Source organism: Phacochoerus africanus, unplaced genomic scaffold (assembly GCF_016906955.1).
Source record: "Phacochoerus africanus isolate WHEZ1 unplaced genomic scaffold, ROS_Pafr_v1 Scaffold_18, whole genome shotgun sequence".
NCBI lineage: Eukaryota > Metazoa > Chordata > Mammalia > Artiodactyla > Suidae > Phacochoerus > Phacochoerus africanus.
Genome location: NW_025927375.1, coordinates 508,824 through 520,976, shown reverse-complemented (window position 1 = coordinate 520,976; position 12,153 = coordinate 508,824). Strand labels below are relative to the sequence as shown.

General features: G+C 40.2%; 1 protein-coding gene across 1 annotated transcript; it reads right to left on the bottom strand.

The window, feature by feature from the left end:
- Positions 1–2,224: 2,224 nt before the first annotated feature.
- On the bottom strand, positions 2,225–3,157 carry LOC125119201 (olfactory receptor 7A17-like). The gene has a single exon (XM_047766062.1). It carries the CDS (start codon positions 3,155–3,157, stop codon positions 2,225–2,227), a length of 933 nt encoding a protein of 310 aa, XP_047622018.1.
- Positions 3,158–12,153: the final 8,996 nt, after the last annotated feature.

Genomic DNA, 12,153 nt, shown 5'->3' with positions numbered 1-12,153 from the left:
CTACTCAGCCATAAAAGAGAACAAATAAGGCCATGTGCAGCAACATAGATGCAACTAGGGATTCTCATATTAAGTGTGGTAAATCAGAAAGAGAAAGATAAATACCGTATATCCCTTATATGTGGAATCTAAAATATGACACAAATGAACCTCTCTATAAAACAGAAATAGATTCACAGAGGTTGAGAACAGACTTGTGGTTGCAAAGGGGGAGGGGGAGGCAGTGGGAGGGACTGGAAGTTTGGGGTTGCTAGATGCAAACTTTTAAATTTAGAATGGGTAAGCAGTGAAGTCCTACTGTATAGCACTGGGAACTCTAACCAATCCGTTGTGATGGAAGATGATGGAAGATAACATGAGGAACATAATGTATTGATATACAAGACTGGGTCACTTTACCATACAGCACATAGTGACATAACATTGTAAATCAACTATAATAATTTTTTCACAAAGTAAAAATAACACAAAAATGTGAAAACAACTCTCAGTTAGTGGAATCTTTCCACGGATCTGAAAAAAAGGACATTAGTTTATTTGGTTGCTTTAGATAACCAAAAATATCAAGAACAGATCAGCAGAAGTCAGAATTGGCTCCCACAATGAATTTTTTCCCCAGTTTGCAGGCCCAAGCCTGGTTTCATACTCAAGCCTCAAAATTAAAGGAATTAAATGGGAGGCAGGCTCCCCTTTTGGAAGCCCATTATTGTTCTTCAAAGTGGTAACATCTCTTGAGAACAATCCTTGGTGATAAGTTGATTCCAATAGATGCCAGCCCTGGAGTAGGCTTGGACTCTTCTTTACCATGATAAATATCTATGTATTTATATTTGCCTTTCCTGCCTGCAGTGCCTGGGCAAACACCACCATCCAAAGACTAGGCACAACGTCCAATTTCTTTATGGTGAAGAAAATATGAAAATAAACATTTATAAAGACATCCAGGAATTCCCAGGTGGCTCAGCTGGTTAAGGATCTAGAGTTGTCACTTCTGTGGCTCAGGACGCTCCTGTGGTACAGATTCCATCACTGGCCTGGGAAATTCTGCACATCATGGGCATGGCCAAAAAAACAAACAAACAAAAAAATACATCCACTAGTCCGAACATATTCTTCATTACCTGAAGTTGGTCAGCATCCCATACCTAGAGACTGGCAATTCTATTATTCCATTCCCACTCCCCCGATTTGTAATCCAACAATATCTCCTGGCACCAGACTTGAAATTTTGTTCCCTTTCAGTCAGGTTTCATCACCATCTAGATTCTTGTGTTTCCACCTCAATATATTCACCTTTAAAATTAGGAAACTAGACCCAAAGACTTATTAGCACCTGATCAGTTCTAATATTCTGGGCTTGCCGTTTTCCTATCTCCAGTGATACATTTTCATAGCTTATCTGCAAATGTATTAAACATATGGAAGAAAGTTCAACCTCACTAATAACCAAATAAATAACTCACCCCTCAGTGTATTTTCTATTTGGACCTATGATATGATCTGTTAAACTCTGAGATCTAGAATTTAAGCTCTATGAGGGTAGAGATTCTTGTCTTTCCCCCCCCCCCCTTCACTGCTATGTTGCAGATACTTACAACAGCCTGGCACACCAATGGTGCTCAGTAAGGACTGTCAAATAAATACATTTGATAGGAATTAACAAGTGTTAGTGTTGATAAAAGGTGGTGTTTCTTTTTTTATATATATAGCTGCACCTGCAGCATATAGAAGATCTTGGGCTAGGGGTCAAATCAGAGCTGCAGCTGAGGCCTATGCCAACTCAGGATCCATATCCTCAGCTTGTGGCAAAGCCAGATCCTTAAACCAGTGGGCAAGGCTAGGGATTGAACTCACATCCTAATGGTGACTGGTCAGATTCTTAACTCACTGAGCCACAACAGGTACTCCAATGCATTACTTCAGAATTCTCATTCAACAATGATGAATCTGTACTTGAAGTGGCTGGTATCAACATGCAGGACTGGAAATGCAAATCGAGGGGCCATAATGGATAAGTAAAGGAGGGGGTGTGGAGAGTAGAATTGAGGATAAGCAAGCAATCATCATAAGAGGTTAAGACAAAGTCCTCCCAAGGCCAAATTCTGACCAAAGCCACTAATGGAGTATCAGTGAGAAACAAAATTCAATGTGATTAAGAGGCACAATTTCTTTAGCCAACTTCTGCTACCATTGTCAGCTCAAAACCCCTGGACCGGTGTTCCCATCACTGAACGCAGGGTATTCTCCCAAGAAGTTTTTGTAGAGCCCTCTTGATGTCCCTGTTCCGCAGGCTGTAGATGAAGGGGTTCAGCATTGGGGTGACCACAGTGTACATGACCGAAGCAACCATACCTCTCCAGGAAGATGACTCAGAGCTGAGATACACACCAAGACCTGTCCCATAGAACAAAGAAACCACGGACAGGTGAGACGCACAGGTAGAAAATGCCTTGTATTTCCCATGAGCTGATGAGATTCTCAGGACTGAGGAGACAATTCGGGTATAGGAGCAAAGGATCCCTGAGAAGGGAACAATGCCAAGAAAGCCAGTCACCAGATATAGCAGGATGTAATTGACAAGTGTGTCTGAGCAGGCAAGCATGAGGGCCTGAGAGAGTTCACAGTGAAAGTGTGGAATTACCCAGTTGGAACAGAAGGACAGCCGCAACATCAGCAGACTCTGGATCAGGGAGTATGACACACTGATGACCCATGACACAAGAACCAGTAGACAACAGACACGGGGGTTGATGATGACGGTGTAGTGCAGGGGGTGACAGATGGCCACAAACCTGTCATAGGCCATCACAGTGAGAAGAAAAGTATCCATACCTCCAAAAACCATGAAAAAATACACCTGTGTGATGCAGCCCGCATAGCTGATGGCTTTGCTCTGTGTCTGGATGTTCACCAGCATCTTTGGGATGATGGTGGAAGTGAAACAGATGTCAGCCAAGGACAGGTTGGAGAGGAAGAAGTACATGGGGGTGTGGAGATGGGGGTCTGAGCTGATGGCCAGGATAATGAGCAGGTTCCCAACCACGGTGACCACAAACATGGACAGAAAGAGCCCAAATAAGATGGGTTGCTGCTCTGAGTCTTGAGACAGTCCCAGGAGTAAGAATTCTAAAACACTTGTTTGATTTCCTGGTTCCATGTTGCTGATGCCTCAGCTGGATGGCTGAGGAAGGGAAAGAACATGAAATCACCACTGAACAGAATCTATAGTCTCTCTACTTCTTTAATTAGAGTGGGATGGAGTGGGAGTTTGGGGTTAGTGGGTGCAAACTATTAAATGTAGAATGGATACGCAATGTGATCTTACTTTATGGCAGTGGGAACTATGTCCAATCTCTTGGGATGAAACCTGATGGAAGATAACAGGAGAAAAAGAATGTATATTTATTGACTGCAGCACTTTGCTGTCCAGGAAAAATTGGCACAACTTCGTAAATCAACTATACTTTAGTATAAAATAAAATAAACTTTTTCAGAGTATAGTTTTCACTTAGAAGGTTGTATTAGTTATATCCTGAAACTAATATAAACTAAATCAGTTATACATATACCTATATCCATTCTTATTCAGATTCTTTTCCCATATAAGTTATTACATGGGATTGAGTAGATTTCCCTGTGCTATACTCTAGGTCCTTGATATCGATCTATTTGTGGATCCTATGGTATATGTCAATTCCAACCCTCTCTACTTCTTTAATTTCTTGAAGAGACAGTTTGGGTATAAACGCCTTAACATGACAAAATTTAGGAACCCTACATTCTGTTATTTGTGATATACAGGATTTTATAATGACGTTTCAAACACTGTACCTTGTCCTCCGGGATACTCATCCATCCTTTTTGTCTCTGGCTTAGAATCAAGTCCTCCAATGCTCTTCATGGGAGTGTAAATTGGTACAAGCACTACTAAGGAAAAAATTGTGGAAATACCTCAAAAAACTAAATATAGAGCCACGGTATGGCCCAACAACCCCCATCCTGGGCACATATCCAGACAAAACTTTCATTGACGAAACTACATGCACCCGTATGTTCATTGCAGCTCTCTGTATGCAATAGCCAAGACTCCGAAATACACATGTCCTCCAGTGTTCATTGAAACACTATATACAATAGCTGAGACATGGAAACAACTTAAATGTCCATTGACAGAGGAGTGGATAAAGATGTTGTACATATACACAACAGAATGTTACTCAGCCATTGAAAGGAATGAAAATAACGGCATTTGCAGCAACATAGATGGACCTAGAAATTATCACGCTAGGTGAAGTCAGTTAGACAGTGAGACACCAACATCAAATGCTATCACTTACATGTGAAATCTTAAAAAAGGACAGAGTGAACTTCTTTGCAGAACAGATGCTGACTCACAGTTTGGAAACCACAATTTGAAAAAAATCATGGTTTCCAAAGGAGACAGCTTGGCGGGTGGGGAAGTGGGCTGGGAGTTTGGGATGGAAATTCTATAAAATTGGGTTGTGATGATTGTTGTACACCTATAAATGTAATAAAATTCATTGAGTAATTTCAAAAATAAATAAAATATACAAATGAAGAGGAAAAATGAGAGGAGTGATAGAATGATTTCTTTGGGTCCCTATGGACTTCAAAAATTCTTCTGAACATAGCTAATTTTTTCTTGTCATTAGTTTTATGATGTTAAATGACAGTAATACAAACTGCTGCCAAGGACAGTACACAAAAGTAAAGTTAAATTAATTCAACCTGACAAAGAAGCACTTATCCTCATAGTTGAAGACTGCTTAAAATTAAGAAGTACATTATAGAATAACACATAGACACCTAACACATATTGACACATTCTGATGATGATGATATAACCATCTACCACAACTGAAAGTCATTCATAAATTTAAAATTGCTTCCCAAGTCCTTTGTGGCTCAGAGAGTTAAGGTCTGATACTGTTACTGCTGTGGCTTGGGTTTGATAACTGGCCCAGGAATTTCCTCACACTGCAACTGCCAAAATAAATTAATTAATACAATAAAAGTGTTTCCAAAGGGCAGGGAGATATCATACAAGATGTGTTGCTATAGGTGAACTTACAACCCATAAAGAAAAAGAGGTTATTTCCCTAAATGACAAGGAAAATCCAACTCAAAGTAACAGGCAGTATCATACCAAGCCCTGAAAAGGCAGTCAGATTGACAGAAGTTATCAATAAGGTAAGCATGCCTGGTCTCATCATCACCAGCATTTAATTCACTCTAGAGTCTGGAGACTTAGGAGCCACAAATCTAAAATCTTTAGGAATTTTTTCCTTCTTTTTATGACCACACTCGCAGCATATGGAAGTTCCCAGGATTGGGGTCCAATCAGAGCCACAGCTGCCAGTCTAAACCACATCTCATAGCAACACCAGATCCTTAACCAAATGAATGAGGCCAGGGATTGAAGCCAGCCACATCCTCATGGACTCTAGTTGGGTTCGTTATCACTGAGCCAGGATGGGAATTCCTCTAGGAAATGTTTATGAGATGCTCTTAGCCACTACTCATAGTCCTGTCCCTGGAGTTAACTTACTGCTCACAAAAGCCTCCTCCATGTGCCTGAATACAAACCTCTCTTTCTGAAAGTGCTTACTATGCCCAATTGGATCACCCTTGTGATAGCAGGAAAGAAAACCTGGTTGCACTGGTGGAGGGAAGGATGGATGGTGAGAGATTTCCAGAAAGAAAGTTGGTATGAAATCCAAATAAACCTGAGGTCACCAAGGTGACAATATTCTTCCTGGTCTAGGGTTAGTGAGCTGGAATTACAGGGAGCGACGAGGAACATTTATCCTTTCAGGGACATCCAGGATTGAAGTCTCAAAGGAGCTAATTAAATAAATGTTCCTAGTGTTACTGTATTTCTAAACAGCTTGGCCCTTGAGAAAGAAATAACCATAATAAAAATGGAAACTGAATTTGACAATTCTATTCCCAGATGGGAAAATTGGGGACAGTCATGATTATTTGCACTTGGGAGTTCTCCTCTCCTCAAGTATGAGGAGAAAAGCAAAAAAAATTAATTAATTAATTAAAAATAAAAAAAAGAAACCACGATGGGGATAAAAGACTTATATGCAAAGAACTATAAAACATTACTCAAAGAAATTGAAGAGGATGTAAAGACACAGTGTCAGATTTCCATTGTCCAAAAAAAAAAAAAAGAAGAAGTGGATGTAAAGAAATGGAAAGATATTCCATGCTCCTGGGTTGGAAAAATTAATATTGTAAAAATGGCCTTACTACCCAAAGCAATATAACTATACAAAGCAATACCTATCAAATTACCCATGGCATTTCTCACAGACCAGAACAAACTATCCAAAAATTTATATGGAACCACAAAAAACCCAGAATTGCCAAAGCAATCCTGAGAAAGATAAACCAAGCATGAAGCATAACTCTCCCAGACCTCAAGCAATATTACAAAGCCACAGGCATCAAGACGGTGTAGTACTGGTACCAACACAGACAGACAGACCAATGGAACAGAATAGAGAATGCAGAAATCAACCCTGACACCTAGGTCAATTAATCTTTGACAAAGGAGGCAAGAACATAAAATGGGGAAAAGACACTCTTTTCAGCAAGTCTTGCTGGGAAACCTGGACAGCTGCATGCAAAGTAATGAAACTAGAACACACCCTCACACCATGCACCTAAATAAACACAAAAAGGCTGAAAACTCAAGTATAAGACAAGACACCATCAAATTCCTAGAAGAGAACATAGGCAAAACAATCTCTGACCTCAATCTTATGAATATTTTCTCAGGAGAGTCTCCCAAAGCAACAGAAATAAGAGCAGAAATAAAGCAATGGGACCTAAACAAACTGGCAAGCTTTTGCACAGCAAAGGAAACCAAAAGAAAACAAAAAGACAACTTACAGAATGGGAGAAAATAGTTTCAAGTGAGGCAACTCACAAGGGCTTAATCTCTAGAATATATAAGCATCTTCTACAACTCAATAGCTAAAAAGCCAACAACCCAATGGAAAATGGGCAAAAGACCTGAAGAGACACTTTTCTTAGGAAGATGTACAGATGGCCAACAAGCACATGAAAAAATGCTCCACATCCCTGATTCTTAGAAAAATGCAAATCAAAACTACCATGAGATACCACCTCACACCAGTCAGAATGGCCATCATTCATAAGTCCCCAAATAACAAATGCGGGAGGGGCTGTGGAGAAAAGGGAACCTTCCTGCACTGTTGGGGGGTATGTAAGCTGGTACAACCACTATGGAGAACAGTATGGAGCTATATTAGAAAACTATACATAGAACTACCATATGACCCAGAAATCCCACTCTTGGGCATATATCTGGACAAAACTCTACTTTAAAAAGACACATGCACCCACATGTTCATTGCAGCACTATTCACAATAGCCACGACATGGAAATAACCCAAATGTCCATTAACAGACAATTGGATTCGGAAGAAGTGGTATATATACACAATGGAATACCACTCAGCCATAAAAAAGAATGAAATAATGCCATTTGCAGCAACATGGATGGAACTAGAAACTCTCACCCTGAGTGAAGTAAGTCAGAAAGAGAAAGACAGGTACCATATGACATCACTCATATCTGGAATCTAATATGCCGCACACATGAAGCTTCCCACAGAAAGGAAAATCATGGACTTGGAGAATCGATTTGTGGTTGCCCAAGGGGAGGGGGAGGGAGTGGGGTGGATTGGGATGGGGGTTAATGAATGCAAACTATTGCTTTTGGAATGGATTAACAATAAGATCCTGCTGTATAGCACTGAGAACTTGTCTAGATACTTACAATGAAGCACGACAATGGGAGAAAAAATTTATGTGCACATGTATGTGTAGCTGGGTTCCCATGCTTTAGAGTGGAAGAAAAATACGTTGGGGGAAATAACAATAAAAAATAAATTTTAGGAGTTCCCGTCGTGGCGCAGTGGTTAACGAATCCGACTAGGAGCCATGAGGTTGCGGGTTCGGTCCCTGCCCTTGCTCAGTGCGTTAACGATCCGGCGTTGCCGTGAGCTGTGGTGTAGGTTGCAGACGCAGCTCGGATCCTGCGTTGCTGTGGCTCTGGCGTAGCCCGGTGGCTACAGCTCTGATTCAACCCCTAGCCTGGGAACTTCCATATGCCCTGGGAGCGGCCCAAGAAATAGCAACAACAACAATAACAACAACAACAGCAAAAGACTGCTTAAAATTAGGAAATATATTGTAGATTCATATACTGATAACTCACACAAATAGATACATTCTGAAAATGTTACACAACCATTTACCAGATTTTAAAGTGATTTGTAAATTTTAAAGTGTCAAAAATAAATTAGTAAATGAAATAAAAGTGCTTCCAACAGTCAAGGGGGTTGTAATACAATATGTGTGGTTGAAGGGCCATTAATCACATCTAAAGAATGAGAAGCTATTTCCCTCAATGACAAGGAAAGTCTAGCTCAAATGAACAGGCAGTATCATACCGAGCCCTGAAAGGGCAGTCAGATTACCATGGACGTTACCAGTAAGAAAAGCGTGTTTAGTCTCATCATCAGCATCATTAATGCATCTGGAGTCTGGAGTCCAATTTGGAGCCACAAACCTAAAATATTTATGAATTATTTACTAGATGTCCTTAACCAGCACTCACGTCCCTGTCCCTGGAGTTACTTTACTACACATAAAAGCCTCCACAATGTGCACGTATACACACTCCTCTTTCTGACAGCACTTAGCCCAAATGGATCACCCATGTGATAACAGGGACAAAAACCTGGTTGCACTGATGGGTGGAAGGATGAATGGGGAAGAGAGCTCCAGTAAGAAAGTTGGTATGAGATCCAAATACACGTGGGATCATCAAGATGACAATATTCTTCTTGGTCTGGGGTCAATGATATGGGAACACAGGGACAGACAAGGAACATTCATTCTTTCAGTGACATCCAGAGTTGAATTCTCAAAGCACCTAATTAAGTAAATGTTCCTAGTGTGACTCTACTTCTAACAGCTTTGCCCTTGAGAAAGAAAGAAGCATAATAAAAATGGAAATTGTGTTGGAAAATTCTATTCCCAGATGGGAAATTTGGGACAGTCATGCTTTTTTTTACATTATCAGATCCCCTCTCCTTAGGCTTGATGTCATGCATGACTCAGGAGTCTCTATGAAAAATATTCCATTAGAATCTGAACTATTTGTTCTTTGCCAGTTAACATCCTTCAATAACAATTACATAGGTCTGCCTGTGACCCTGACAGCACCCTAAATTAAAGAATTACTCTGTCAGATATGAATATCTGAATATATTTTTCAGAATATATTACTCATAATTATATGAATAATACATAACACCGTTGCTTCTCTACTTTGTTACTCATCCTAAAATAGAGACAATAACTCTTAGGTCAGGGTAATTACTGAATGAACTAATAATAATACAGAGTGTGGTATTCACTGTTAAGAAAACTTATCAACAAAATTAATAGCAGTGAATACCACACTCTTTATTATTATTAACTGATTTAACTGTAACCAAGACCTACAGATTATTATCTCTATTTTAGGGATGAATGACATAGTAGAGAAGAAGATCAATTTGCTGCAATCATATGTCAAAAATAGCAGAGTTTGGATTGTACCAGATGCCTGACTTCAGAGTAGATATACCTGTATGTGTAACTGGGTCACCATGCTGTGCCCCCCCCAATATATATATATATGATAAAAAACAAAATGAAATGAAATTTTGATATGGGAATTTGAAAATAAAATGGTGCCTTAGGAGTTCCTGCTGTGGTACAGTGGGTTAAGGATTTGACTGCAGTGTCTTGGGTTGCAGAGGCCTGGGTTCGATACCTGGATTGAATCCCCAGCTGGAGGCAGGTGGTTAAAATATCTGGCAATACCACAGCTGAAGCTTGGATTACTCTCTGATCCAAGAATTTCCATATGCCACAGATGTGGCCATGTAATAAAATTAAAATAAAATAATAATATAAAATGATGAAGATATCAGGGGGAACACAAGCATAGAATTAGAACAAGTTGGTTTTCACATGGTAGGAGATCTCTACATCCCACTGAACAAGATAAATCGTAGCTGAAAAGTGTCCAAGACAGCAAAGTGGGAAACCCTGAGCTCACGTTCACCCACAGGAACACTGGGTCCCTGGGTCAGAGAGCCATGGAAGGGAAGGGCTAGAGCTGCTTGGAGTCTTAAATCTGTAAGGTCCTTCTATCATCCATTGGTAACAGCTCTCCAGTGAGTTTTTCAGGGTGTGCAAAGCAGGCAACTCTAAATGGCTTCAAATGTGATTGTTTGAGCTATTTTTAAAATCTGGATGCCTGAAAGTTGAGTTTGGTGCTGACAGGCTTTTGCACTGAAGAGTGATAACCCACAAGGAAGCTATAAACATCCTTGGGGGCAATACACAGAGGCCATCATTGGCTCATTCATGTAACAAGAGCAAAACATTTCCGAGGGAAGTGAAATCTAACATTCTCTATCTTTACTTCATATACTTTCTGGTGTCTGGGAGGCTAGGGCTCTCAGTGCAAGAGCAGTGAGAAATCCAGGAAAATTTCATTTCCCCACAAAGCTGTAGAAAAAAAGCTGTCCTATTGAACTTTTGTTTTTTGATAATGAAAATGTTTTATATCTTCATTGTCCAAATATGTTCCTGGGCACATGGGTTAGTGAGTGCTTGAAGTGTGGTGAATAGTCATGGGTAGCTGGTCTTGGACTGCACAGAGATAGACTATGAGACAGCTCCAGAGATGATGGGCAGCTGAGTAAGATGAGGATATTTGTTCTGGACATATATCCAGACAAAACTTTAATTCAAAAAGATACATGCACGCCTATGTTCCTTGCAGCACCATTCGCAATAGCCAAGGCATAGAAACAACCTAAATTTCCGCTGACAGATTATGAAAATGTGGTACATATATGCAATGGAATATTATTCTGCCATAAAAGGACAAAATAACACCATTTACAGCAACAGGATATAGCTAGAGATTCTAAGTGAAGAAAGTCTGAAAGAGAAAGACAAACAGTCACTATCTTGACTCCATTCTCCATCAGGTGGTTTTACTTGCTCTTAGAGTCAATGAAAGTGAGGTCATATAACAAACACACTTTCATGCCTTTTATGTTTTTGAGGCTTGTCCATATCGTTGTACATAGCTCTAATTTGTTCTTTTTGTATTGGTGTGGAATTTTCTGCATTTTCTGCATTCTGCATAATTTATGCCATATGCCATAGTTTGTTTACCCATTCTACCACTAAGGGGCATTTGAATTATTTCCAGTTTGGTGCTGTCATGAAAAGCATTGCTATAAACATTTTTAGACCTGCTTTGTGGATGTAAGCACCCATTTCTGCTAGGCATATACCTGAGAGTTGGAGGGCTCTGCTGTAGGAGTATATTTGCACTTAGTAGAAGTGCCAAAGTAATTGCATGGAGTTATACTTCTTGTATAACTCTACTAGTATACTAATTGTTTCTGAAAATTCCCATTGCTCCAAGTCTCCGCTAGTTCTTGGTATTTTCAGACATTTGAGTGTTTGCCATTATGGTGGATGAATTGATGATTATCTTGATATAGCTAATGACAATTCTCAGAGACCAAGTATAAACCCATCTGCAGAGGCAAGAGGGCATAAATGTCACTAAAGGTATTTCATGGGAAGTGGTGGCTTGTGGGCGTGTAAACTCAGAAGAAACCCAAGTGATGGTCTTTCAGAACAAGAGGGACAAGTCACGTGCTCAAAGGAGTCAAATATTTGGTATTTCTGTCTACCAGGGTATTGACCCTTGGTTATCATAATAACATCCCAGTCTCAGCATCCACGGTTCTTCACAGGGGGAAGAAAGACCTGCTGACACATTTCCTCAGGGCCCCCTTCATGTCCTTGTTCCTCAGTCTGTAGATGAAGGGGTTCAGCATTGGGGTGACCATGGTGTATATCACTGAGGCCACTGCCCCCTTTGAGGAGGAGGGGGAGAAGGCAGAACTGAGGTACACGCCTAACCCTGTGTCATAGAATTAGGAAATGACCACTAGGTGAGACCCACAGATGGAAAACGCTTTGTACCTCCCCTCCACTGAGGACATT

Bases quoted from the DNA above. Each gene is read 5' to 3' on its own strand.
- LOC125119201 (XM_047766062.1), bottom strand. From the start codon at position 3,157: ATGGAACCAGGAAATCAAACAAGTGTTTTAGAATTCTTACTCCTGGGA.